General features: G+C 46.6%; 1 protein-coding gene across 3 annotated transcripts in view; it reads right to left on the bottom strand.

Moving 5' to 3' along the window:
• Positions 1-24,642, bottom strand: part of BCAT1 (branched chain amino acid transaminase 1) — a 68,109-nt gene extending 43,467 nt beyond the window's left edge. Inside the window, exons 1-2 of one of the 3 annotated variants that reach the window (XM_053407462.1) lie at positions 24,383-24,642; positions 5,685-5,753 (exon numbers count right to left, since the gene is read on the bottom strand). In XM_053407462.1, coding sequence (XP_053263437.1) covers positions 5,685-5,753; positions 24,383-24,388 — 75 coding nt within the window. In that variant the 5' untranslated portion in view covers positions 24,389-24,642. The remainder of the gene's footprint in view (positions 1-5,684; positions 5,754-24,382) is intronic. The other 2 variants (XM_053407463.1, XM_053407464.1) reach the window with 2 other exon arrangements.
• Positions 24,643-25,990: the final 1,348 nt, after the last annotated feature.

The following is a 25,990-nucleotide window of genomic DNA, read 5'->3' as shown; positions in this document are numbered from 1 at the left end:
TAACAGTAAAGGCTATTCATCAGGAAATAAGGATTTGTTTTAAGTTTTTCATGTTTCCTAAAACTCAGTCTAAGGCATTGTTGTTATTTTAAAAAATAATTCAACCACAACGGTTAACAAACATGGATACATATGCTATAATGTTACTGTTTCAGTTAAACAAATTGTTTTAATTGTTACTCAGGAAATGATTCTTTTTCTCCTTCCAACAAAGTACAGCAGAAAAGTTGTCCAAATATAAACAGTTAACTTATTAAACCTCACCATAATTTCATAATTATCTGTAATAGAATAACCAAATCAGTAATTTTTGATATAACTGTAAAAAGTACTCTGAAAATTTATTACTCCAAAAATGAAACCTTCACCTGGTTGTAAATATTAAGATTATACCAGCAAGAATGAGTCTTGGGGGGGAGAGATTTAAATCAAGGCTTCCTGACTAGTGATTTAAATCAATTTGATTTAAATCAAATCCACCCTGCCGTTCCTGCTTCTTCAAGCCCCTCCTGGTCCCTCCTCCTCTTGTGACGCATCCTGCACCTCCTGTCTCCGACTGCTCCATCTATCTCTTCCCTTTCGTCCATTCTTGGCTCCTGCTTTGCGGGTGGCACAAAACCCCATAGATTGCTGACCGTTTCCCCTCAATCAGCCTCTGCCCCCTTCCTGCCTTTGCTGCACGCTCGTCACAGCCCTGCCAGTCCCGGACAATCAGGACGCGTTCCTCCCAAATGACCGTGTGCCTTGAGCAAAAAAAAAAAAACATTTACAGGAAGCATGCAATCGTTGTTCTGTGTTTTTAACCGCAAATACGTTTTCAGAGCTTAGTAGGGCATTGGTGAGTGGCGGAGTGTTTTGGGAAGAGCAACGTTCATTCCCAGACTTGGCTCTAAGCTGCGAGGAATCTTTATGCTACCACATCGCTTGGAACGACAAGCTCTCGAAGGCAGACGCTGTACGATGAGCCAAAACACGTCTGTAGCTGGAGTCTGCGCTCCGACCAAGTTAAGTAACAGAACCATAAGGCATGGCAGTGCTTACTGCTAAGACTTTAGTGTGACCTGGCTTTTTCTTCTTCTTTTTTTAAGGGCTTGTTCCTGCAGGGCCATCTGCTCCATCTCTTGGCCTGCTTATCTCTCTCTCCGCCTCCCCCCACCCTCTAGCTCCCTTTCATTCAGGCAGATGGAAGACAGAGAGATGGGCCTTTTGAGGAATGGTTGAAGGAGTCGGATACGTTGAACATGAAGAAGATAGGACTGAGATATCTCCAAATATATAAGGAGTCTGAAGATGGAGCAAGCTTGTTTTCTGCTGCTCTAGAAGGTAGGAAGTGAAATATTAGATTCCAATTACAGTGGTACCTCGGGTTAAGAACTTAATTTGTTCTGGAGGTCCGTTCTTAACCTGAAACTGTTCTTAACCTGAGGTAGCACTTTAGCTAATGGGGCCTCCTGCTGCCGCCACGCGATTTCTGTTCTCATCTTGAAGCAAAGTTCTTAACCCGAGGTACTATTTCTGGGTTAGTGGAGTCTGTAACCTGAAGCGTCTGTAACCTGAGGTACCACTGTACAAGGAAGGAGATTCCATCTCGATAGAATCATGGAATTGCAGAGTTGAACAGGAATAAAACTTAGGAAGAACTTTCTGGTGGTAAGAGCTGTTCAAAAGCGGAAGGGACGACCTTAGAAGGTGGTTCACTCTCCTTCATTGGAGGAGGATGGACAGGTTATGTCAGGGATTTTTTAGCCGTGGTTCCTGCATTGCAGGGGGTTGGACTAGATTACGCTTGAGATGACCATCCCAACTCTACAATTCTATGATTCCATGCCCAGCAAAGAAACAGGGATTCTGGCTCCTGTAGAGCAGGGTTGGCCAACTCCCAAGAGACTGTGATCTACTCACAGAATTAAAAACTGACAGTGATCTACCGCCTTTTGGGGGCTTCAGGTCAAAGTTGTTGAGCTTGTTTCAGGAAGGAGGAAAGCCCTGTTTTTTGTGAGTTAAAGGCAAAGCTGTTCAGCTTTTTTTAGGGAGGAAGGGGAACAGCCACTCACCAACAGATCAGTATACTCCGTCTTCCATTCTGCAGATCGTGGAGGGTGGGCCAAGGGGGCGAAAAAGGATTCTAATTTAACAATGGAAAGGGACCCAGCGATAGACCGCGATCCACCAAAACCTCCCGGGGATCTAACAGTAGATCACGATCGACCTGTTGGACATCCCTGCTGTACAGCATTTCAGAATGTCAATTCTGAACTTCACAGACTCAGTAGGCATAAAGGAAACTATCTATACTCCACCTAAACACAGACTTTAATGCAAAGAAATGCAGTCTTCCTCCATACACAACACTCCTTTAAATGGTTCCAGAGTAACCCTCCACATATGGGGTTTTTTTGGGGGGGTGGGAGATGCAGAGGGAAATCACTAACCCTCAATTATTATGGTTTGGCTCTTTGGAGCCAAGCTACAATAAATGAATAAAACAGGTAAAGAACATGAGACTCTTAACATCAGGGTTGTGGTTTGAGCCCCACACTGGGCGAAAGATACCCGCATTGCAGGGGGCTGAACAAGATCACCCTCATGGTCCCTTCCAACGATATAATTCTATGATTGTAGCATAGGCGCAATACCACAGGGATGGGGAACTTGGGGTCCAGAGGCCAGATGTGGCCCTCCAGGTCTCTGTCTGGCCCTTAGACCTTCACTGGCACTGCAGGGCACTCAAAACTGCTTTTGCCTGGGATATGTCCTGGATTTCTGATAATGCCTCTTCCATATTTAGATGGGGGACAGAAATGGGTGTGTGATTGTGTGTAGACACTAGCCCGCTGCAGAAAGGTAACATTTGCATCTGTTGCTCCACCCACTTTTGCCTTGGACCCCGCCCACGTTTGGTCCCCAGAAGGCTATGCAGCCCTTGTCTCTCTACCCCCAACAATACTGATTGAGAGTCCTCTGTGCTACTTTATTCTGGCTCTATTTTTCCATTTCATGTTTGTTCCTGGACAAATCTAATAGGAAACAGACCACACACAGACACGCAACAATCATGTGCACCGCAGCGACCTTGGATCCATATCAAGTCCGATTCCAAGAAAACGTAAGCAGTTTCAGCAGAAAGCCCATCAAGACAACAGGAAGGGAGATTACTGTGGAAAAAAACAAACTGCCTGTTCATATCTCTTGTGTGTCTGCGAAAACCAGCTCATTCATGGTTTTTAGAGCGAGCTTTCGTAAGAACATCTTAACTTGTGCCAGGGTAATTTTCCTTTCCCACCCAAGGTACTCTGAAAAGCACACAGCCTTCTTCACAGTAGTATTCCTGCCATAAAGATACTCCCAATTATGGCAGGATTTATTCCTTTCTTACACGTTTAGACAATTCGATAGACACACTGGCTCCCCAAGCCTCTTTACAACAAAATTATATTCGATGCCTTCAGAGAAACAATTTAAAATTTGAAACAGAGTCACCAAAGCTTTTTAAAAATCCACAGTAAGCAAGAGCGTAGATAAAATCTGCAAGGTTTAGACAAGGTTCACTGCAAATATTACAAAGCAGATGCTAACATGAGCCATATTCAGACTGTACTCAGAGACTGTCCACTTTCAGACATTTGATGAAGGCTGGTTTTTTTATATAAAAAATCCAGCTAGTTTTTGAATTTGGGATGCTGGGTGCTTCCAGACTAAAGTTTATTATGGGATGGGGTGCTCCTCACGCATGTGAGATTTTTGTAGCATCCACACTATGTCATTATCATGAGAATAAAGGTAAAGGGACCCCTGACCATTAGGTCCAGTCGTGGCCGACTCTGGGGTTGCGCCGCTCATCTCGCTTTATTGGCCGAGGGAGCCGGCGTACAGCTTCCGGGACATGTGGCCAGCATGACTAAGCCGCTTCTGGCGAACCAGAGCAGCGCACGTTTACCTTATCTACTTGCACTTTGACGTGCTTTCAAACTGCTAAGTTGGCAGGAGCAGGGACTGAGCAACGGGAGCTCACCCTGTCGCAGGGATTCGAACCGCCGATCTTCTGATTGGAAAGTCCTAGGCTCAGTGGTTTAACCCACAGTGCCACCTGCGTCCGTATCATGAGAATACCAGTCTGCATTTCCTCCCCATTTAATCCAGATTAACCCTTTCACCAGGGCAGGGGGTGGAGGAAATAAGCAAAAAAGCAAAACTGAAAAAGCCCCGGTACTAACAACTTGCTTGCGATATCTCAATAACTGATTTGCAAGTAAAGTCACCATCTGGGAGCTCCTTCTCTATTTTGTACTTAAAATTAAATTGAGGTTTGAGGAAGATGGCGGACTTGATGCCTCTTGTCGACGGTCTGTTGTCAGAGATAATTATGTGGTGCTTAATGATAGCCAGGCCATAAATCCTGGCTATCACATTCTCTCTTGGAAAACAGAGAGAACAGGGGTTTAACCTCTGATGCCCGGAAAAGGCTGCTTTTCACGCTGGAAGACCAATAAGTTTCAAGGGACCCAACTGGGAGATGAGTGACATAGAGCGGAGGGAACCAAAATCATGCCCAAACACCACAGAATAGTCCTGAGGGTCAGTCCTTAGGGCATAAGGTCAGCAAAACCTCCCTTTTTAAAATTATTTTTCAGGCTGTTATTAATTACGACTGAGATGACCCATCTGTCGATTGAAATTTACACCTGGAATGTGAGCTGGCTGCCAGCTTAAGACGAAGCGATCATTAAAAGGCTGAAAGCAAAACAAAATTTGCCAAAAGGAAATCAAAAATTAAAACCATACACATCATGGCCTGGAAGGATACAAAGACACAGCTCAACTCCAAAGGGATAATAAATTGCAGTGGGGGCTGTTCAGGACTCCTGTTTAAGGTTCCACATCCCCTTCCAGGATACTCCATTATAGTGGTACATTGGTTCTCAAACTTAATCTGTTCCAAAAGTCCGCTCCAAAACCAAAGCGTTCCAAAACCAAGGCACACTTTCCCATAGAAAGTAATGCAAAATGGATTAATCCATTCCAGACTTTTAAAACCAACCCCTAAAACAGCAATTTAACATGACTTTTACTATCTAACAAGACCACTGATTCATAAAATGAAGGCAATAAACAATGTACTGTAGTCACACAATCAATCAATCAATCAATCAGTAGCTGAACTGGGTTCCACACAGTCACACAAAAAAGAGAGCCACAAAAATGCAAGACAAATAGCAAAAACAGACAGACCTCAGTGTAACACTCAAAACGGAAGTGTGGAACTCAAAACGGAAGTGTGGCACTCAAATTGGAAGAGTAACACTCAAAACGGAGCACATTTCAACTTCCAAAAAAAGTTCGCAAACCGGAACACTTCTGGGTTTGCAGTGTTTGGGTTCCAAGTTGTTTGAGTACCAAGGCCTTTGAGAACAAAGGTACCATTGTATACCTGCTTCCAAGTTTTCACTTACAACTATCTGTCAGGATTCTGAGGAAGGAACTGAAGCTGTTTGCTTCACCCCTAAAAATCTCTGAAGTTTAATTGCTCCAGGAGATGCAGCCTTCTCGTCACCCACACCAAGACTGAAGTGTTCACACACATCCACAGCGCTACAGGCTGACTCCATCAGCGTGCATCTTAAGGACAATGCTTTGTGCAGGGCAGAGAACTGCCACAGGCACTCCTGTTTTAGCAAACGACATACCTTGAAAGATTCGATCGCATGCTTTGTGGCTGCCTCCATACATCCAGTGGCGCAGTCATTTTGACAACCCTGCAAGAAACAAAAAGGCAACATGGTTTTGAAGGATTTAAGCATATGTTCTAGAGACTCAAAAATGGGGAAAGGAAGTCAATTACCGCTTCGGGCAAGACTACCTGAGGGCTACAGTTTTTGCAGCTTGCCAGCGTACAAGACATCTTGTTCTGTGCCTTGGACTCTTTCTGGCTCACAAGAGGATTGGCTAAATCCTACTTTGTGCCCAGCGCTAGGGACCCTGAGACCCCGAGGAACAACAGCACAATTGTTTCAAAATTAAAACCTGGACTTGGCAGCAGCCTGCAATTCTATCTGTTCAATCAATCATCCAAACATTTATTTATTTATTGACATTTTTTAATGACCCCGCCCCAGCCCTTTCTCTAGGATGAAAAATCAAAACCAAATGCTAGTTGCGGTCCAAAGAGCAGCGCTGCACTCCTGGCAGCAGCCCAGAACAGCAACTTGCAACTGGGGACAGGAAAGACATTTGACTCAGCTCCCATTTAAAGGAGAACCGACCTATTCCACACTTTCCAAAACAATCTGCAGATTTAAAACACAGCGCTTGCCTCTGAAATTCACACTTGTGCAATTTTGCAATGCAGTTCTGCAGGGAAGTAGCGTACACATAAACTAGGGTAAAGTGTGCAAAAGAGCACATATATTAATGGGGAGGAGACTGAACTGGACAGAAATGGCAAAGCTGACAGCGAAATTAAAAGATCCAAACGATGAAGAATCGAGGCCTTCCGTGGAGTATTTTTAAAAAAACATTACAGTCAAATGAAATCACGGGCAGGATTTGAGATCAAAGCAGGAGAAGAAGGACGATAAAGCGTGTTCTCCATAATAGAGAGCACATGTTGCGGGGGGGGGGGGGCAAAAAGGCTACCCCACTGTTGTTGGGCACATTGGCCACATGCAGTGATTGGGCAAGGAGTGTTGCTGGGGAGAATGTTATGTTGCTAAAGTGTGGGAGGGGTCAGAGGTCTTAAATACAGGGCTCGCAGCCTGGGGCCTTCTCTTGGGCTGCGTGCAACGGATCACCCGCCACCCTCTCTGAAAAGGGGGGGTTCGTTGTCCTCTGACCTTGCTATGCCTGTCATGGGGTCGTCTGCCTTGGGGCAGGGGCCTGGTAGGAATTTTGTCCATTTGGCTGATTGGCTGTTGCCATTTGGTTTTTGCCTACTGCGTAGCAAATCATCACAACTTGTAAGGTTGGCAGTTAGGCATTGGTTAAAATTGGTTGGTGGAGGGGTAAGTGCCTACCCCTCCAATGGTGGTGCGGAAAGGGAATTCCGTTAAAGGAATCCAGGGGCTTGCCATTCTTTTCGTCCTTGTCCCTGGCATCGGACTTGGGCCGTGCAAGCCACCAGGAGCATGAGGGTGAGAAGTGAGGGACTGAGGCCCAGCTTCATTTTCTCCCCAAAAATTGTTTCCCTCACTGGCTTCCGCTGGAATCCGGAAGTCAGTTCTGTCCCTGGGGCAAGGACAGATAGTCATAACCAATGCCTAAGCAACCACTCACGTGTGTGTATTTAAATAAAGTTGTGGCCAAATTCATGCCAAAAACCTTAAACAAAAATTGATGTGTGAAGTGTGAGTTATTGGGGTGGCCTGGGGGACCTCGAAGCGCAACATAATTGCAATAGAAAAAACTTTGTGCAATAGATAAAGATACAATGTCATAGAAAATGTTTTGAGTAAATGGGGAAATGGGGGTGGGAAGTCAATTCATGAAATAATGTAACTATTTGATTCAAAGATTGTTGTGAAAACGTTTGAAAAAACTGATAAAAAAATTATACAAGGAATGAATCACAAACAGATGTGTAAATCTGGAGAACAGAAGGTTAAGACTGGGAAAATGAGAAACCAAGAGAAAACAAAATGGACGCGGGTGGCGCTGTGGTCTAAACCACAGAGCCTAGAGCTTGCCGATCAGAAGGTCGGCGGTTTGAATCCCCGTGACGGGGTGAGCTCCTGTTGCTCAGTCCCTGCTCCTGCCCACCTAGCAGTTTGAAAGCACATCAAAGTGCAAGTAGATAAATAGGAACCGCTCCAGCGGGAAGGTAAACAGCGTTTCCGTGCACTGCTCTGGTTTGCCAGAAGCAGCTTAGTCATGCTGGCCACATGACCCGCAAGCTGTATGCCGGCTCCCTCGGCCAATAAAGCGAGATGAGCGCCGCAACCCCAGAGTCGGTCACAACTGGACCTAATGGTCAGGGGTCCCTTTACCTTTTACCTGGAAGAAAACCAGTGACTTAGCAATTCTCTCTTTCTTTTCCTAAGGATGGATTGAATGTAACTCTGTTAACAGAACCGGCCTAGTCTCTGCATGTGTTTCTAAAATCCTGTGTGCATTTACTAGCACTAACAGGATTGTCACGATTTGCATATTGCCTTTCAGGTCAACTCGAGGTCAGGATGATTCAGAGGTGAGCAACTCAGCAACTGGAGTCTCCTGAAGGATCCAGCTGTCCATCAATCTTCCTTTGATATTCTATGCCATTCCTGGGTGACAACCAACCTTTCAAATGCAGCAGGAGATTAGGCGGCTTGGCAAAATGCCTGCAAGCAGAGCCCTCTGCAATGCAACAGATAATACAGCTCTTACCCCTCTCTTTAAGCCCCAAAGGAAAGGGAAGTCAGCATCAGGGTGTGCCTGGCAATCTCACCCACCCCACTCCCTGTTTGTGCAGAAAGCAAAAAAGAAAAAGCTTCACCTGGGAGTCTTAAATATGGTTGGTGTGCTGTGTAGGGCTTAGTGGCTCACTAAAGCTGCCAGGGCTTGTTTCAGCCTAAGTTTCTGGGGAAAGACCTTTGCGTGTCGAGGACCCCCAAGACACCCCTGAATAAAAACACGTTCACACATCATTTTTGTTTTGGTTTTTGGCATAATTTTGGCCACAATTTCAGTAAGTGAGTGGTTGCTTAGGCATTGGTTAGCGACTATCTGTTCCCACTTGGAGGCAGGAACAGAACTGACAACCACACCTGCGCAGAAGTCAGCAAGGGTAAGCAATTTTGGGGAGAGAAAAAGTTGGGTGCCAGGCTCACACCTCTTCCCAAATGCTCCCTGGGGCTCTTGCATGGCCCTAGCCCTTGTCAGGGATACGGACAAAAGCATGGCGAGCCCCTGGATTCCTTTAACGCAATACCCTTGCAGCAGCAGCAGCATTGAAGGGGCCAGCACAGCCAACCTCATCCCCTCCACCAACCAAAAAATTAACCAATGCCTAACCGCAACTTACAAGTTGTGACGATTTGCTGCGCAGTAGGCAAAACCCAAATGGCACCAGCCAATCAGCGAAATGGTAAAATTCCTACCAGGCCCCTGCTCCAATGACAGGCATGGCAAGGTCAGCGCAAACAAACCCTAAATAAATGGAGGGTGGGCGGGTAATCCGATGTGCGCAGCGAAAAGAAGAAGCTCAACGCTGCACACAGGGACCTATATAGCACCCCCATCCATCAAATAAAATTGCAACAATCAATTTTCTCCAGCAACATTGGAGGTGCCCAATCAAATCCGTGGCCATCCAAACTAACCTGCCCAGCAACAGGGAATGTCATGGTTGCTCCCACTGCAACACATGCTCTCCATGAAGGAGAACCCGCTTTGCCAGACAGCATGGCAGAATGTGCCCCATTGTGCAGGTGTCAGCTGGACACTGGTCTTCCAAAGCTCATCTGCAATGGTGCAAGTGATCGCCTTCAGAACAATAGGAAGAGTCCAGTCTGACCATCCTGCTCCATCAACCACAACAATCTTATTAGCTAAGACAAAGGATGTTTGCAAAAGGCTCAGTTGTGCGACCTACATTGGCTCCCAGTACGTTTCCGAGCACAGTTCAAAGTGTTGGTGCTGACCTTTAAAGCCCCAAACAGCCTCAGCCCAGTATACCCGAAGGAGTGTCTCCACACCCATCGTTCACTGAGGTCCAGCTCTGAGGGCCTTCTAGTGGCTCCCTCACTGCTAGAAGTGAGGTTACAGGGAACCAGGCAGAGGGCCTTCTCGGTAGTAGCGCCCACCCTGTGGAACGCCCTCCCATCAGATGTCAAAGAAACAAACAACTGTCTGACTTTTAGAAGACATCTGAAGGCAGCACTGTTTAGGGACGTTTTTAGCGTTTGATGTTTTATCGTGTTTTAATATTCTGTTGGAAGCTGCACAGAGTGGCTGGGGAAACCCAGCCAGATGGACGGGGTATAAATAAATTTCTTTTTCTTCTTCTTCACAACGGAGAACCTTCCAACTTCCACCCATCGCTTCTAAAGCTAGAAAGCTCAGACTTTCATTCCTCTGCCTATGAACCTAGATCGCCGCTGCTATCTAGAATAGACAAAACTGGTGTAGACCAGAGCTTGCCAAACTTCCTGGGCCAATGAGCCCCCCAGCAAACCAGAGAAATTGTTGTGGGCACCACACACATGGACTGCAACCAAGCACACACTACAATATACATATTCTATTGGCTACAACAGAATGCCATGAAGCCTAATTGCAGCAGAGAGAGTGACAGAAAAGAACATCCTATCAGAACCAGGCGAAGTCCCCGAGAGTGCATGTGAGCCTATGGGTGCCATGTTGGGAGACCCCTCCCACAGGTAGACAAACAATCTGACCGGGTCTAAGGCACCACCTCCTGGCGGTGGAGCAATAAAACTGCTAGCACATTTGCAAAGCTAAGCAGGGTCTGGTATGGTTTCAGACTGGAAGGGGGACTGCATGTTGAGATTCCTGCATTGCAGTGGTCAGCAAACTTTTTCAGCAGGGGGCTGGTCCACTGTCCCTCAGACCTTGTGGGGGGCTGGATTATATATTGGGGGGGGGATGAACGAATTCCTATGCCCCCAAAATAACCCAGAGATGCATTTTAAATAAAAGGGCACATTCTACTCATGTAAAAACAGGCTGATTCCTGGACCGTCCGCGGGCCGGATTTAGAAGGCGATTGGGCCGGATTCGGCCCCCAGGCCTTAGTTTGCCTATCCATGGACTAGAGGACCCTGGGGGTCTATGATTCATATGTCTGCAGTAGCAAAATGGGAGGGAGCCCCTAGGTCAATGGCCACAGCCAAGCTATTTCCTCCCCCCAGAAGTCAAGAAGCCCACAGGCAACCCTGAGGTACATCACCTGTGCAAACAAATGCTAATTGCATGGATGGCACATTTAATTAAAATGCAAAATAAAAGGAAGTAGAACTTCCATCACAATGCTTTTGAGATGTTGCCTTCAAATCTGGAGATTTTCAAAGCAGCATTCGTGCTGCCATTTGCAATACAACATCCTTTTAAAAATTACTACAAACAGCAAGCTGTCGCAGAGCCATTTAAATATATATATTTTTTAAAATAGAATTAATAGTGCTACTGCAGCCAGGAAGCGATGAAGAAGATTACTTGAAAAGCAATAAGGGTACCCACTGGGGAGTTTGCGTTTTTTCCTTTCCTTAAAGAAATAAATAATCCGCTGCTATTTCATCAAGCAGAGAAAGTGATGTCGCTGAACGGCTGAGTCACTCAACTCTATTTTTAACACCAGCTGAAAAGGCTTGCAACTCCTCGTGACCTCTCTGAAAAAGGATCTGAAGAAGCCCAGGACTACATCCAGGTTACTGCAAAGCTAGACCCAGATGAATATCCTCTCCCCAATTCCATTTGACATAGAATGGGTGCAAAAAGAAATATTCCAGGGGGAAAAATCCCAAACTGTGCAGTAAACTGATGGTGTTTGCTGTGAGGTGCTGATTCAAGAGGTCCATTTCCCCCTCACCTCAGCCCAGGGCTTGACGCTTAGGTGGAAAATGTCACTTTGGATCGAACGCCTACCTCACAGGGTTGGCGTGTGGATGAAATGAGGAGGGAGGAAACTGGGTATGCCACCTTGAATAAACACAGCAAAGGCGCTTTGAAGTTGAGAGAAAAGGTCAGGAGGATAGACGTTTATGTCTTGGGGAAAGTAGATAGAGATAAAAGCTTGTCTCCCTTTCTCATAATATCAGAATCTGAGGACATTCAAAGAAGCAGAATGTTGGAAGATCCAGGAAGATAAAAGAAAATCCTTCCTCATGCAGAGCAGTTACACTACGGAACTCCCTCCCACAGGAGACAAAGATTGGCCAAAAACCTAGATGGCTTTAAAAGAGGATTAGACAAATTCACAGAGGAGAGAAAACTATGGATGGCTATTAGATGCTGGAAACCTAGTGGAGCAGCAGTAAAACTGCGAGCACCTTTGCAAAGCTAAGCAGGGGCCAGTATGGTTTCAAATCGGATGGGGGACCGCGTTTGAGATTGCAGGGACTTGGGCTAGATGACCCCTGGGGTCCCTGCAATTCTACGTTTCTATGAAAAACCACCTCACCATTTCTTCCATCTCTTCCTACCTCAGCCCATTTAATTAACAACGTCAAGAATGGATTACAGAATTATGCAAGCCCTAAATCTTTACAAGCAGTCTCAGCAGTTATTCAGCACAGCAATTAAGTTAAGCAGATGAGGCCAGCCAAGAAAGTGTTGCCTTAGAGGAAATTAATATTGTTGTGAGGGGTTGTTTTTTTTAGGGGCGGGTGGGTGGGGTTTAGGCTGTAAGGTGCCTGAGTCCCTTTAAATCCATTGGACCCAGCAAGGGTTAAAATCGAATGGGGGATTCCATTGTTGAATTTGACAGGCAAGGGTCTAAGCATGGCCATTGGTCTGACAACGGAAGCTGCTCTGTGCTGGAGGCGAAATGGCTAGTCCCACTCTCTCACCTGGCTGGCACTAAGGAAGACAAAAGCCAGAGAGATGGGTGGGTGAGCTAGGCTAGAGGCTGGCAGAAGGCAGAGAGGGAGAGCCATGCTTGATTTCTGCTAGAATCCAAGGCTGTGGCTATGGGAAGAAGCCAGACCTTCTGGGGTGTTAATGCTGTCAGTCCCTCCAGCGTAGGCTCAGGTTTTATTAATGTGCAAATAAACCATATACGTATCCTAAAGTCACACAACAATCTCCGCTGCCCCCCTCATTCTGGAATCCCTGGAATCTCGCATCGCTCGGAGATTGGGGTGGCATGCAACAATATGTACGTTGCTTGTTATCTGCAAGTTGGGAGGAGGTGTGCAATTAGTGCAAGAATTTGTTCATTTTATCTAAAATTTAATTTTGGGGGGATGGAATCGAAGGCAGTATACAAGGGAATTTAAAAATGCAAATGAGTTATGAAAACCAAGCCAACAGTTATGGATAAAACAATTTAACCAGTTAAAAAATACCATACTCTTAAAATGCCTGGGCAAATACAGTAAATCCAATACTGAAAAGGATGTGGTGTCAGCACCAACCAAGCCAAAATGGCAGATAGACGTTCTGTTTTGGCGACTGCAACCTTGGTTTAAGGAGCCATTTGCCACTAACTTATAATATCTGAGTTTCTAACACTGGACTCCTCAGGGGACCTCGCACAGCAGCTTTATGGCAGAGGTTAAAAAGCCACAAACCAGTGGCTCAGAATTCCTGTGGTCCTGGAAATCAGATAATCACAAATCCCAGGCCACTGCCTGCTACAAAGCAGTATCCAGAGCGGCCAGCCTGCCCTGAGTCCTTGCTGGTTTTTGGAGGACCCAGGAGCTTAGGTCAGGGATGTTGCCTTGCATGCACAGAGGGACAGATGCAAAGCAGTTGCTGTTTTTACTTGGAATTCCAGCACCGTGTGGTGAAGACGGTGTCTCCTGCTGAATATCTCCTGCTGAAATATACCTCTTAACACTTGGGTCATGGGGCCTGTTTTCCGAAAACCTGTTTATTGGTTGTCCTACTTTGGCATCAGCATCACTTGCTTTGGAATTGCTGGGGCAAGTCGGTGGCGGCAGCGGCAGAGAGAACGAAGTGGCCAAAGGAGACATTTCCACTCTTCCGAACCGGAGAACAGAGCCTCTAAGTGTCTCTTTTGTTGACCTGCTTGTCAGACCCGGCATTAATCCATTTGCTTAACAACTGCATTGTTTGCTAGTGTGACAACAGGGGCAAAAACTGCAACTATATTAAAGCTGCTCTCTGCATCCTGTTGGCCTATAAATCTCACTTCCTATATGCAGATAATTCTCTCTTTGTACCACTGAGCGACAAACAAGACACGCTCCTCCTCTCTTAACAACTCAGAACAAGAAACAAAAAGGCAATAAGGACCAGGAGTCTTTTGTTGACACTAAGAGTGAACTCAGGTACAAGCTGCTTCTGAACATGCACAAGTGTTTGAAAGGATGCACACTTGTTGACTTGTGAAGCTCAGGCACACAGACAGCACACTTGTTGAATGTTTGTTGTTGTTTAGTCATTTAGTCATGTCCGACTCTTTGTGACCAGAGCACGCCAGGCACTCCTGTCTTCCACTGCCTCCCGCAGTTTGATCAAACTCATGCTGGTAGCTTCGAGAATACTGTCCAACCATCTCGTCCTCTGTCGTCCCCTTCTCCTTGTGCCCTCCATCTTTCCCAACATCAGGGTCTTTTCCAGGGAGTCTTCTCTTCTCATGAGGTGGCCAAAGTATTGGAGCCTCAGCTTCAGGATCTGTCCTTCCAGTGAGCACTCAGGGCTGATTTCCTTCAGAATGGAGAGGTTTGATCTTCTTGCAGTCCATGGGACTCTCAAGAGTCTCCTCCAGCACCATAATTCAAAAGCATCTATTCTTCGGCGATCAGCCTTCTTTATGGTCCAGCTCTCACTTCCATACATCACTACTGGGAGCTGAATGTTACATGGAAACAACAGCCCATAGGAACATAAGGACACTGTCTTATTCTGAGGTTGGTGAGAGGAAGGGAGAAGAGAGGAAACAAGATTAATGCAGAGAGAAGATGGCTGTGGATGGCTACTAGACATGACAGCTATGCTCTGCATCCATGGCTGGAGACAGAAATGCTTCTCAGTAACAACTGCTGGAAGTCACAAGAGGTGAGAGGGCTCTTGAGATCAGATCTTGCTTGTGAGCTTCCAACAGCCATCTGGATGGCGGCTGTGTGAACAGAATGCTAGACTGGACGAGCAACTGGCCTGACCCAGTGGATTTTTCTTACGTTCTTATGACTCCACCAGAACTGGTAGGGAGGAACTACATCTGCAGCGTACTTCTGCCTCCGAGCATGTTGACATGACCCCTTATTCATCGACTGCCCTGTTTGGGCAACAATTATGTCGTCACTTAATCGGCTGAGTTTGCTATTAGAAGGAAAGATACGATCGTCAATAACAACAAATGCAATGTTCGGAGCAGCTATCAGGGCAGATCTCCACCTTCCCTCCGTAAAGATTCGGGTTTATATTTAAAGATAATAAAAGAGTCGAAGTTGCAAGCACAGTCCTACCACCATTAAAATTCCAGGGCAGCAAAACGTCTTGTACCCAGGAGTATTGTTTGCAATACACCTGTCAGAGGCAGGTGAGGGACGGATTTATGATCATTCCAGGCTGGGTAACTCATGCAACCAGCCAAGCACGCAAATCCATGGAGCGTGAAGTCAAACAAGAATGGCTGTGCAGAGATGCCGAGAGCCCGTCTTCGTGGACCAGACTGCTGTGTTTATTCTGCTTGAATGATCCTTCCAAAAAGAGTTAAATTTTTATTGCTGTGGGAGAGGAGGCCATAAACAAAATGGACTGGCTGCATTTATGTCTGCAATAACCCAACAGGAAGTTTGCCTGGGTAGCTACTCCCTGCTCTGCCCTAGCACTAAAAGGGCCCCTGTTACAAAAGCATCTCTGCTCACAGAGCGAGCAAGTGTGTTTTGAAATAGGATAGGGCTAACTTCAGTCTCTCAAGTAAACAAACCTAGAATCGTGGTGCACCAATGTGTTTTAAGAAGGCACTAAATCCTATGCATGGTTCCTTGGGAGCTGTGTTCAGTGGGGCTTAGTTGAAGGTGAAAGCAGTGTTTGAAATTCGCCAGGCACATTTTGCACCTGGCTTTCGGCTACTTGCGACCAAGTGAAGATGACCGGGTGCCAGGATGCTGCCTGAGGTCTCCACCATCTGGAGGTGCATGCCTGGGGATCCTTAGATCTTGACTGCTTTCACTCGCAAGCAACTCATCCTGTACAATTCTAACTGTAATATTTTATCTGCACAATCAGAATGAATTTCAGGAACCAAAACGTCATACTGAAAAATATGGCTTTCAAGCTGTCTGGCCCCAAAATGGCAACTAACCCTGGTTTAAGGAGCCATTTGGTGCCTAGCTTATATGCCTGAGTTTCTAACACTGGTTCAGTGGGGCTTAGTTGCAGGTGAAATTTCCTAAGCAACCATGTTTGGCCCTTCTCCTTTCGTAGTTAAGGGACAATTTCTTCTGTAAGGCTCAGGGCCTTGGTGGATCAGACTGAGTTCAGCAAACAAGAACAGGAGCAACCAGTGGAAACTCCTTCAGCAATTTCCCCATCCCTCCACTGCCTTGCTAAGCATGACTCAGTGCTCAAGTCTGGGTGAGTTTTCTACAAGCCGCATCTATGGGGTTCACTGGAAAAATTATTCCTATGCGCCTGACTCGCATGGCGAAATGTACCCTGGGCACCAATGGAGAAGTGTACTAAATAAGGGGTGGGCAATCTGAGGCCTGTGATCCCATTTCATTTGACCTTTGACCCCATGTGGGTGACAAGGAGGAAGAGAGTAAAGAGGGGAATCACACCTGCCTCTAGCTCTGCCCCTACCCAGTTTCAGCTCCAGACCCACCTGCCATGCGGCCCCTGACAGATCATTCCAAGGCAATGTGGCCCTGGCAGAAAAAGGTCACCCTGAATCATCAGGTGCTTACTGGGGTTTCCCCCCTCAAATATCACACACCACATCAGAAAAAGACTCAGCCCTGGCAGACCAGGCAACCATCATATACCCAAAGCACTATTTGATCTTGCATTTAAATTCTGTGTACGAACAGTAAGCATCAAAGGAAGGCAACTCTGAGATTCTAGAACGTAGGGCATCAAATGCAGAAAGACACGGATGTGCTAAGATTCTTAAAATCAGATAAAGCAAGCTAGTAAAAACCTTTGATTATCCCCAAACTCTGTTTTCGCTGGATTGATGTGGGAAAGAAGAGGGAGAGGCACTTATCTTTCAGATAAGCAAAGCCAGCGCGTTTTCATTTTCAGCTGCATATGGCAATATTTGCCAAAGTCCTTCTAACAGAGGAAAGTCAATTTAACCTCTAATAATAATAATGGCTTATTTAAGAGGATGAGCGCCCTGCGTTTTACTCCATCGCCTGGTTTCTTAATGGATACTTTTGCGAGACAAAGCAATTAATTCCAAGGAAACTGGGACTTGCTGGTCCTTGTATAACTGAGACAGGATTCTTGGATTTGCAAGGGCAGAGACTCAGCTGGGGTAGTGATGTAAATAAGACAACTGCTATCATTTCTGAGTAAGCAGTCATAATAAGAGAGAAACTGACTGCAATTTGACAGGCATGGCCTTAGCTTGTCATTTTTCATAATTGTGTTATTGCTTAATATTGTCAGGAGGGTTCCAAATTTATTTTGTCAGCACCTCTGGATTTCTGGATGAGAGCAACGATGCTTAGCATTCATACAGGAGTTTTCCAAGGGCTCAGAGTCCTTTGATATACGCTGGATGCTTTCAGACGAAACACTAAACCATGGTCAACAATTCTAGCCTCCAGACGGATTTTCATGCTCCTCCTCCTCTTAAGTGCCCAGCAGGACTTCAGAAGCTGTTGCTTTTCGCTGATGGACAAACAGCAGCTAACACAAAACGACCTTCCCCATCTTGATGGTCTCCAAATGTTCTGGACTACAACTCCCATGAGTTGTAGTTGCCAACCAAAGCATCTGTGCCTCATGTATGCAGAGGCAGCCATGGTTTTGAGACTCACGTCTCCAATGGTGGACTTTAAGGTTCAAGCACACACACAAAATCAAGTACAGTACATTCCCACAATCCTAAAATCTCCCCCACCTCTCCAAAAACCTAGCGTCTATCCTGCTGAAAATCAAATTTGTGTAACTTGCATTTCATGCAACCCTGCATTCATAAGGAGAAACACGTGAAGCACAGCAATTGAGCTTATGGACACAGATCAGGGCTGGGGGATCCTGTGGTTCTCTAAATAGAATACTAGAATCATAGAATTGGAGCCCAACCCTCTGCAGTGCAGGAATCTTTTGCCCACTGTGGGGTTCGAACCCACAACCCTGAGATTAAGAGTCCCATGCTCTACCAGCTGAGCTATCCCAAATGTTGTTGGACTCCGGCTCCCATCAGCCCCTATCAGCATGGTTAACGGTAAAGGATAATGGGAACTGGAGTCCAACAACATAGCCTCTCTGTCCCTGATATAGATAGCTGGTGGGTGGTGCTGTGGGCTAAACCACAGAGCCTAGGGTTTCCCGATCAGAAGGTCGGTGGTTCGAATCCCTGTGATGGGGTGAGCTCCTGTTGCTCAGTCCATGCTCCTGCCACCCTAGCAGTTCGAAAGCACGTCAAAGTGCAAGTAGATAAATAGGTACCACTCCGGCGGGAAAGTAAACGGCATTTCCGTGCACTGCTCTGGTTCGCCAGAAGCAGCTTAGTCCTGCTGGCCACAAGACCGGAAGCTGTACGCCGGCTCCCTCAGCCAATAAAGTGAGATGAGCGCCCCAACCCCAGAGTCGGTCATGACTGGACCTAATGGTCAGGGGTCCCTTTACCTTTACCTTTAGCATTTGGTGCCAGGGAATTAAGGTCTAGAACCCAGCATGCAGCAATATATTAAAAGCAAACGTGGCATGATGTTCTCCCCAAAACTTACAGAGGGAGGGCATTCTACATGGGTGCTTCAAAGAGCAACGGCAAAAATGGGAGTACAGCAAAAAAATTGGCAATTTCTCTCCCAAACACTTTCACATAGCTTTTCTTATCCCGTTATCTTGTTGGCAGGACATTCCATCACAGGTAACCCAAAGTTGACTTCTGTGTCGCTTCAAACTATTTCTTGGTACTGTTGGCACTGCACCCTGTTGTGACCGTACCGAAGTTGGTATTGCCATGACAAACACTAACTAATGATTCTCGCTTTTGATGACTTGCAGAGATTAAACCCTGAGCTTGTTAGGACCGGCTATACCTGGGCATACCTACATCCATTGGATTGCTGACAAAAATGATTGCACCTTGTGAACTTCCATTGTTTTCATTCAGAGCGGAATCCCAGATTATGTGCAGCCCCACGATTCTTCCAGGATAATTTTCAAAAACTAAAAATGCATCTGCAATTTTAAGTGGAAGGACAGTGGACCGTGTACAAGGAAGCTGTTGCTCCCATGGAATAACTTCCCCTCTCTCCAAATATGTTCTATGGGTTCTTTTTTGGGGAGTTGGGGGGTGAGGAAAGCACACAGGGTGCAGACAAGGAGAGGAAGCTGAATTGCACAGGCGGAATTCCTTTTGCTCGCACAACGACCCTGTGAGGGAAATCAATCCAACCGAGAAGAAGCGGCTGGGGGAAAACAGTTTCTTCCATCCTTCTCCTCTTGTGCTGTTTTACTGCAGAATACCTGTATGCTTCCCCTGCCCATCCTTAATCAGTTTACTAAACAATATTTCTGTCATAGCGCCTTTAATTATTTTTTTAAAAATCCTAGGCAGCGTGTACGATATTAACAAAAAACAAGAGAATAATAACTGGTCTGTAGAAAGGACCAGAGATGCTGTGTGTACTTTTGTAACCCAAGAAAATACCGTATTTTTCGCACCATAGGGTGCACCGGACCATAGGACGCACCTAGTTTTTAGACGGGGAAATCAATCTCCCCCCTCCCCAGCCCCAAAGAGCAGCGTACAGGCTGCACACAACCTCTCCCTGCCGGAGGGGTTGCGCGCGGCTATGGCACAAGCCAAGGCAGCGAGCGGGATGGATCATGCTCGCTGCTTTGGCTTCCTCTTTAGCCCCGCGTAATCTCTCCCTGCCAGGAGAGGCTGCGCAGGGCTAAAGAAGCCATAGCCCCGTGCAGCCTCTCCCTGCCGGATGGGTTGTGCGCGGCTATGGCACAAGCCTGCATTCGCTCCATAGGACGCACACACATTTCCCCTCAATTTTTGGAGGAGAAAAACTGCGTCCAATAGAGCGAGAAATACGGTACTTAATAAAAACATTTTAAAAAGAGAGGAAAAAACAGCATGCAGTACAACTCCTGAGATCAATGCAAAATGCGGGAGATGGGTGGGAATAATTGCTTAAAAAATGACACCAACGAAAAGCTGCTTTTTGTCTCCACTGGGGGAAAAGATACTGGGACTAGAATCTTTTCCTCGGGTAAATGCAATAGGAGGTGGTACTTCTCAGTGGAGAAAATCAATGCAAGAGTTTAGAAGCCTCCCTCTCTGTGTGAATCTTCCAAAGTGTAAGGGCATCAGGAGAGTCCTGCTGGAGCATATCAGAAAAGCTCATGTAGTCCAGCATCCTGTTCAGCTGAGGCAGAACACCACCTCAACCTCCATGAATTATAGCAAAAAACAAAGAATCACATAACATGCACTTCTGCCCTCATGGATGGATATGGAAGATGCTGATTAATGTTAACTTTTAAGCTCACTTTGCAAATTGATTTATTCACAAAAAATATCCCCTGTATGGCCCGGCCACCCACTTCACAATCTCATTTCACACACCTGACAAAGTTGAGCTTTAGTCTACACACTGTTATTTCCTCTGCAAACTTATGATAATACTTTTATTTCTCCTGCTGGTTTGCATTGCTTTCAATGTGCGTTATTTTACTTCCTTTAGAAATGTTTTCTTTTGAAATGTTTCTAAGATAATTTTGCTGTGCTAAATGTGCATTCTGTAGTTGTGACCTCTGTCATGTTTTATTTTGATAATATTTTGGTTTCCAGTTAACTAAGTCGCTTTGAATGTATACTTCATACTTTTCTTTCGGTTGTTTTATTCTGGATTGTTTTGTTTGATGTCTTAATGTAGGTGGGAAACAGGCTTTGAGATGCGTTTCCCTAAAAATATATAAAGCGGTATAGAAATGAATAAAATAAAATTCATTTATGCCAAGGGGTTTCCTACTCCTTTGACTGGTAGAGATTAATAGAGCTATTCTTTGGGAACAATTTCTTCCATTCCCCATTTGCAAATATTGGAAGACTTTTGACTTTCAGATAACAAGTCCTCATAAACGGCAAATCAGGGAATAAGCCTGATCTGGTCTGGACCGCTTCAGATTCAATCACATCATGACCGAATGCTCTTTGAAGCAAACAACTATTTCCAGTGCTTGTTTTTGGTAAAAATAAAAGGAGGTGCCAGCATTCATATCTTGATAAAAAGTGCCACGGGTGCCAGCACAATATGGATGCCAAGGGCAGCAAAAAAGAGATGTGATGGTACTCCCCTCAAAAAAAACTTTGCCTTTCCCCCTGTATTTCCATGCTTCTAGAAAGCTAGCTGTTATGCAGCCACCTCTCTGATACACAAAGTTTTCTATGTGTATGAATATTATTGGGCTCCCCCCCCCTCATTCCAATAAATGGAACATTCCATCATGCAAGCACCTACGACAATCTGTAATGGTACAAGTCCAGTCCTTTGGTTAGATAGCACCCTTGACACATCAGCTGAGCCTGACGAAGACTGCAGGCCAACTGAGCAGCGCCCAAATAATATATACCAGAAATAGGCAAAGCGGTGCCCTCCAGATGTTGCCAGGCTCCAAACTCGCATCAGTCCAAGCCAGCCTGGTCAATGCATAAGAAAAACCAGGGTTCAATATTTGGACAGCACCAAGCTGGCTACACCTGAATATATACTCATAGCAACTCCCAAATCTCCGGGGAGCCAAGAAGCACTGTCCAACCACCAAGGGGTGGGCGCACTGTGTTAGCAGGCCTAAGGAGCCCCTAAGTTCTGTAGAAATGGCAACAAATAAAGAAAGCGAAAAGATAGGGAAACCCAAACAACTGAAAGGAGAGTCGTAGCTCACAGCCAGAACACTTGTTTTGCATGCAGAAGGTCCCGGGTTCAGACCCCAGCAGGGCCAAATAGACCCATGAGAGAGACACCTGTCTGAAACCCCAGAGGGCTGCTGCCAGTCAGTGCAGGCCACTGTAATAACAACAACAACAACAACAATTTATTTTTATGCCCCGCCCAACTGGCTGGGCTTCCCCAGCCACTCTGGGCGGCTTTCAACAAAATATTAAAATCCAGTAATGCATCAAACATTAAAAGCTTCCCTAAAAAGGGCTGCCTTCAGATGTCTTCTAAAAGTCTGGTAGTTGTTGTTCTCTTCAACATCTGCTGGAAGGGCGTTCCACAGGGCGGGTGCCACTATCGAGAAGGCCCTCTGCCTGGTTCCCTGTAACTTGGATTCTCAGTGAGGGAACCACCAGAAGGCCCTTGGCACTGGATCCCAGTGTCCGGGCAAAGCGATGGGGGTGGAGACTCTCCTTCAGTATACTGGACCAAGGCTGTTTAGGGCTTTAAAGGTCAGCACCAACACTTTGAATTGTGCTTGGAAACATACTGGGAGCCAATGTAGGTCTTTCAGGACCAGTGTTATGTGGTCTCGGTGGCCGCCCCCAGTCACCAGTCTAGCTGCCGCATTCTGGACTAGTTGTAGTTTCCGGGTCACCTTCAAAGGTAGCCCCACGTAGAGCGCATTGCAGTAGTCCAAGCAGGAGATAAATAGAGCATGCACCACTCCAGCAAGACAGTCTGTGGGCAGGTAGGGTCTCAGCCTGCGTACCAGATGGAGCTGGTAGACAGCTGCCCTGGACACAGAATTGACCTGCGCCTCCATGGACAGCTGTGAATCCAAAATGACTCCCGGCTGCGCACCTGGTTCTTCAGGGGCACAGTTACCCCATTCAGGACCAGAGAGCCCTCCATACCCGCCCACCTCCTGTCCCCCCAAAACAGTACTTCTGTTCTACTGATCAACACAGCCTGATCCAAGGTGCAACAGGAGCACTACTGCCATGCAAATATATGGAGGAAGAGTAAGAAATGGGTCCCCAAACACACATTTGGGTTAAAAGGTTGATGATACCTGGCGCAGACAATACCGAGCCAGATGGGCCCATGGCCTGACTCTGTATAGGACAGGTTGCTAAGTCCTATGAACGAGGACTGAGGATGCTAACCGACTGTGGAAGGAGTGCTGGGGGAGGGAGATGGAATGGAATAGTCTGGAAGAGGGCATGGCTGGCTGGAGCCCTGAACAGGAGTACTCCACATGGCAACATTCTGCTGCAGGTCCGATTGGTCACTTCTGCATTCCGTACTTTGCATATGCGACGCTGCATGGTGGCCAGCCTTGCCCTAGACTTTGGCAGCAGCCTGGCAGGCTGAAATTCAACAGGCAAAGCTTTTTTTCCTGAGAAGTTTGGGAGGAAAAGCTTCAGGGACTTATTAATGCCTCTCAGCCAGCTGTTAACGGCACAGTAGCACAGCCCTTAAGAACAAGAAGGTGGCAACCTTGATTTTCTACCTAAGACTGCAGAAGGGATCCCAATGTGAGTCTGGCTCAGGAGCTAGCTTTCTGCCTGCAAGGCCCATCTTGCCAGGGGCATGACACGCAGCTCAAAGTTGCAGTGACACTTATGTGAATACAGACCCTTTCTCTGGTCTCTTACTTACAGGCTCACCCCCCCAATACTTCCTGGGGTTCAGCTGTTCACCAGGGTATAAAGTTACTGCCTCCTCCCTTCCCACCCCAAATACCCACAAGCCATCCTGGAAGTTTAAAAGGTGCACATTAGCGGTTTAGATGAGAATTTCTTCCCCTTCCCTTCAACAGAGCAGAGGAAATGTGTGAAAGGAAACAGGATCTGGAACACATCTGTCAGAGAAGCTCGGTTGCAGGAGAAGATTGAGTTGGGGGAGGCGGGAGAAAAGCGAAATACGTAACTCGCAGGGTCTCACGTCTGCGGAGTGGCCAGCTCACATCTTCCCATTTACACGGAGGGTGCCCGTCAACAACCAGTGACTCTCCCGTTCCCCGATGACCTGATTCGGAGCATGCAAATTGACTGCAGAGCTAAGATCTATAAATAAACTCCGGGGGCCCCACAAATCGCAGCATCCGACACAAATGCATATCTATCGCACACACAAACAAACTAAATCACACATACTGTATATACAATATAGCTCTTTCCAGAATAAACCCTGGAACCCTCCAGTCCGAATTAGTCATTGCAATTGCCTGTTGTTTTTCTGCTGCTGTATTTGGAGGGGAAGCCACTGAACGTGCAAGATGCCTGGGGGAAAAAATGAATAAATGCAATTCGGGGTTTTAACCCTTAAACTCCCGCCACTTTTTTTTTTAAGGAACCTTCAAAATCTTAAAGAACTAATGCAAAAAAAAAAGGCATTCCTATAAATAAATTGCGGGTGGCTCCCCCGTTTCCTCAGAGCCTATACATTTTTCAGCACTGGCCCATATGGATACGACTGGGGAGCAAAGAAGCGCAATTGGAACCGGATCATCGGCCCAGAAGCTGCAATCGTTCTCTGCCTCCGGGGCCCGAAACGTGTGAGCTGGCTCCCGTGTGTGTGTTTGCAAACGTGGCCGGGGCTCCTGGACGCGCATCTCCCACCCTCCCGCGATGCAAAACCAGCTGCTGCTGCGCACGATCGCTTCCTCCAAATCTTACCTTCATTGCGCTGGAGAAATGCAGCCCAATCCCCAAAATTTAAAGGTGGACAGAGGAAAAGGTGGACGGCTTGCAGAGACGTGTGGGTGCTGGTGGGTGCTTCTTTCCTTCTGACGTCTCCAAAAGATGCCGCTCCCGAAGCAGAGCTCTGCAAAAAAAAAAAAATAGCCCAGCAAAGCGAGCGCCGACGGGACACGTTGCAGCTCCGGCTTGCAAGCGAGTTTCTCCAGTAGCGGGCGGCGACGACGGCTTTTTTCTACCCGCGCCGATTGCATCACAGGCAGGAAACGGCGCTCCCCGCAGCCGCCGCCAGGGGGCAGAGGAAGGGGAGGAGGAGCGGCAGATCCCCGCGGCGGCGCCGTCATCCCAGTTCTCCATCCGTGCATCTATATCCCCATCCTTGGAGGAAGGCGCAAGTCCAGCGGTTGCAAGGGACCAGGACGTGCGTCCTCGCGACCACTTGCGCTTGCTTCTCATCCCGGCCCTATCTATGCATGTACTGCCCTAGGCAGCCGGTTGCGGGGGGCGGGCATGCTTTTGATTAAGCATCTGAAGGCAGCCCTGTTTAGGGAAGCTTTTAACATGTGATGAATTATTTAATATTATTTAATTTAATATCTAATATTTTGCTGGAAGCCGCCCAGAGTTCTATTTATACCCCGCCTAGATGGGCAGGGTATTAATAATAATAATAATAATAATAATAATAATAATAATAATAATAATAACAACATTAATTTTGTTATTGTTTATTATTATTATTGGTTATACCACAGAGCTTAGGGCTTGCCGATCAGAAGGTCGGTAGTTCGAATCCCCGCGATGGAGTGAGCTCCCGTTGCTCGGTCCCTGCTCCTGCCAACCTAGCAGTTTGAAAGCACAAAATGCAAGTAGATAAATAGGTACCACTCTGACAGGAAGGTAAATGGTGTTTCTGTGCGCTGCTCTGGTTCACCAGAAGCGGCTTAGTCATGCTAGCCACATGACCCAGAAGCTGTACACCGGCTCCCTCGGCCAGTAAAGCGAGATGAGCACTGCAACCCCAGAGTCGGCCACGACTGGACCTAACGCTAAGGGGTCCCTTTACCTTATACCTTGGGTTACAAACATTTCAGGTTACAGACTCTGCTAACCCGGAAGTAGTACCTCGGGTTAAGAACTTTGCTTCAGGATGAGAACATAAATCATGCTTCAGCAGCATGGCAGCAGCGGGAGGCCCCATTAGCTAAAGTGGTACCTCAGGTTAAGAAAGGTTTCAGGTTAAGAACGGACCTCCAGAACGAATTAAGTTCATAACCAGAGGTACCACTGTATTATTAGCAAGGGCAGGGGTGCAACTGCAAAACAAGGAGTTTCTAAGGACGGAGGCTTCTTGGTGGTGGCTCCCGCCATGATCTGTCAGGAATGCTTTCATGGAGATTCCTGCAGTGCAGGGGGGGTTGGACTAGATGACCCTCAGGCCGCTTCCAGCTCTACAATTCTGCAATTCTAGCATTCTATGGCTATGTGTCACTCTCCTCCAGTTTGTTTGTTTTTTTTTTTTTGGAGGGGCATACCATTTAGGTTCCCTTAATGTAAAAATGATTTTGGGTCACCCCGTTTCTGAAC

This window comes from Podarcis raffonei, chromosome 10 (assembly GCF_027172205.1).
Source record: "Podarcis raffonei isolate rPodRaf1 chromosome 10, rPodRaf1.pri, whole genome shotgun sequence".
NCBI lineage: Eukaryota > Metazoa > Chordata > Lepidosauria > Squamata > Lacertidae > Podarcis > Podarcis raffonei.
This window is presented reverse-complemented; position numbering and strand designations above follow the sequence as displayed.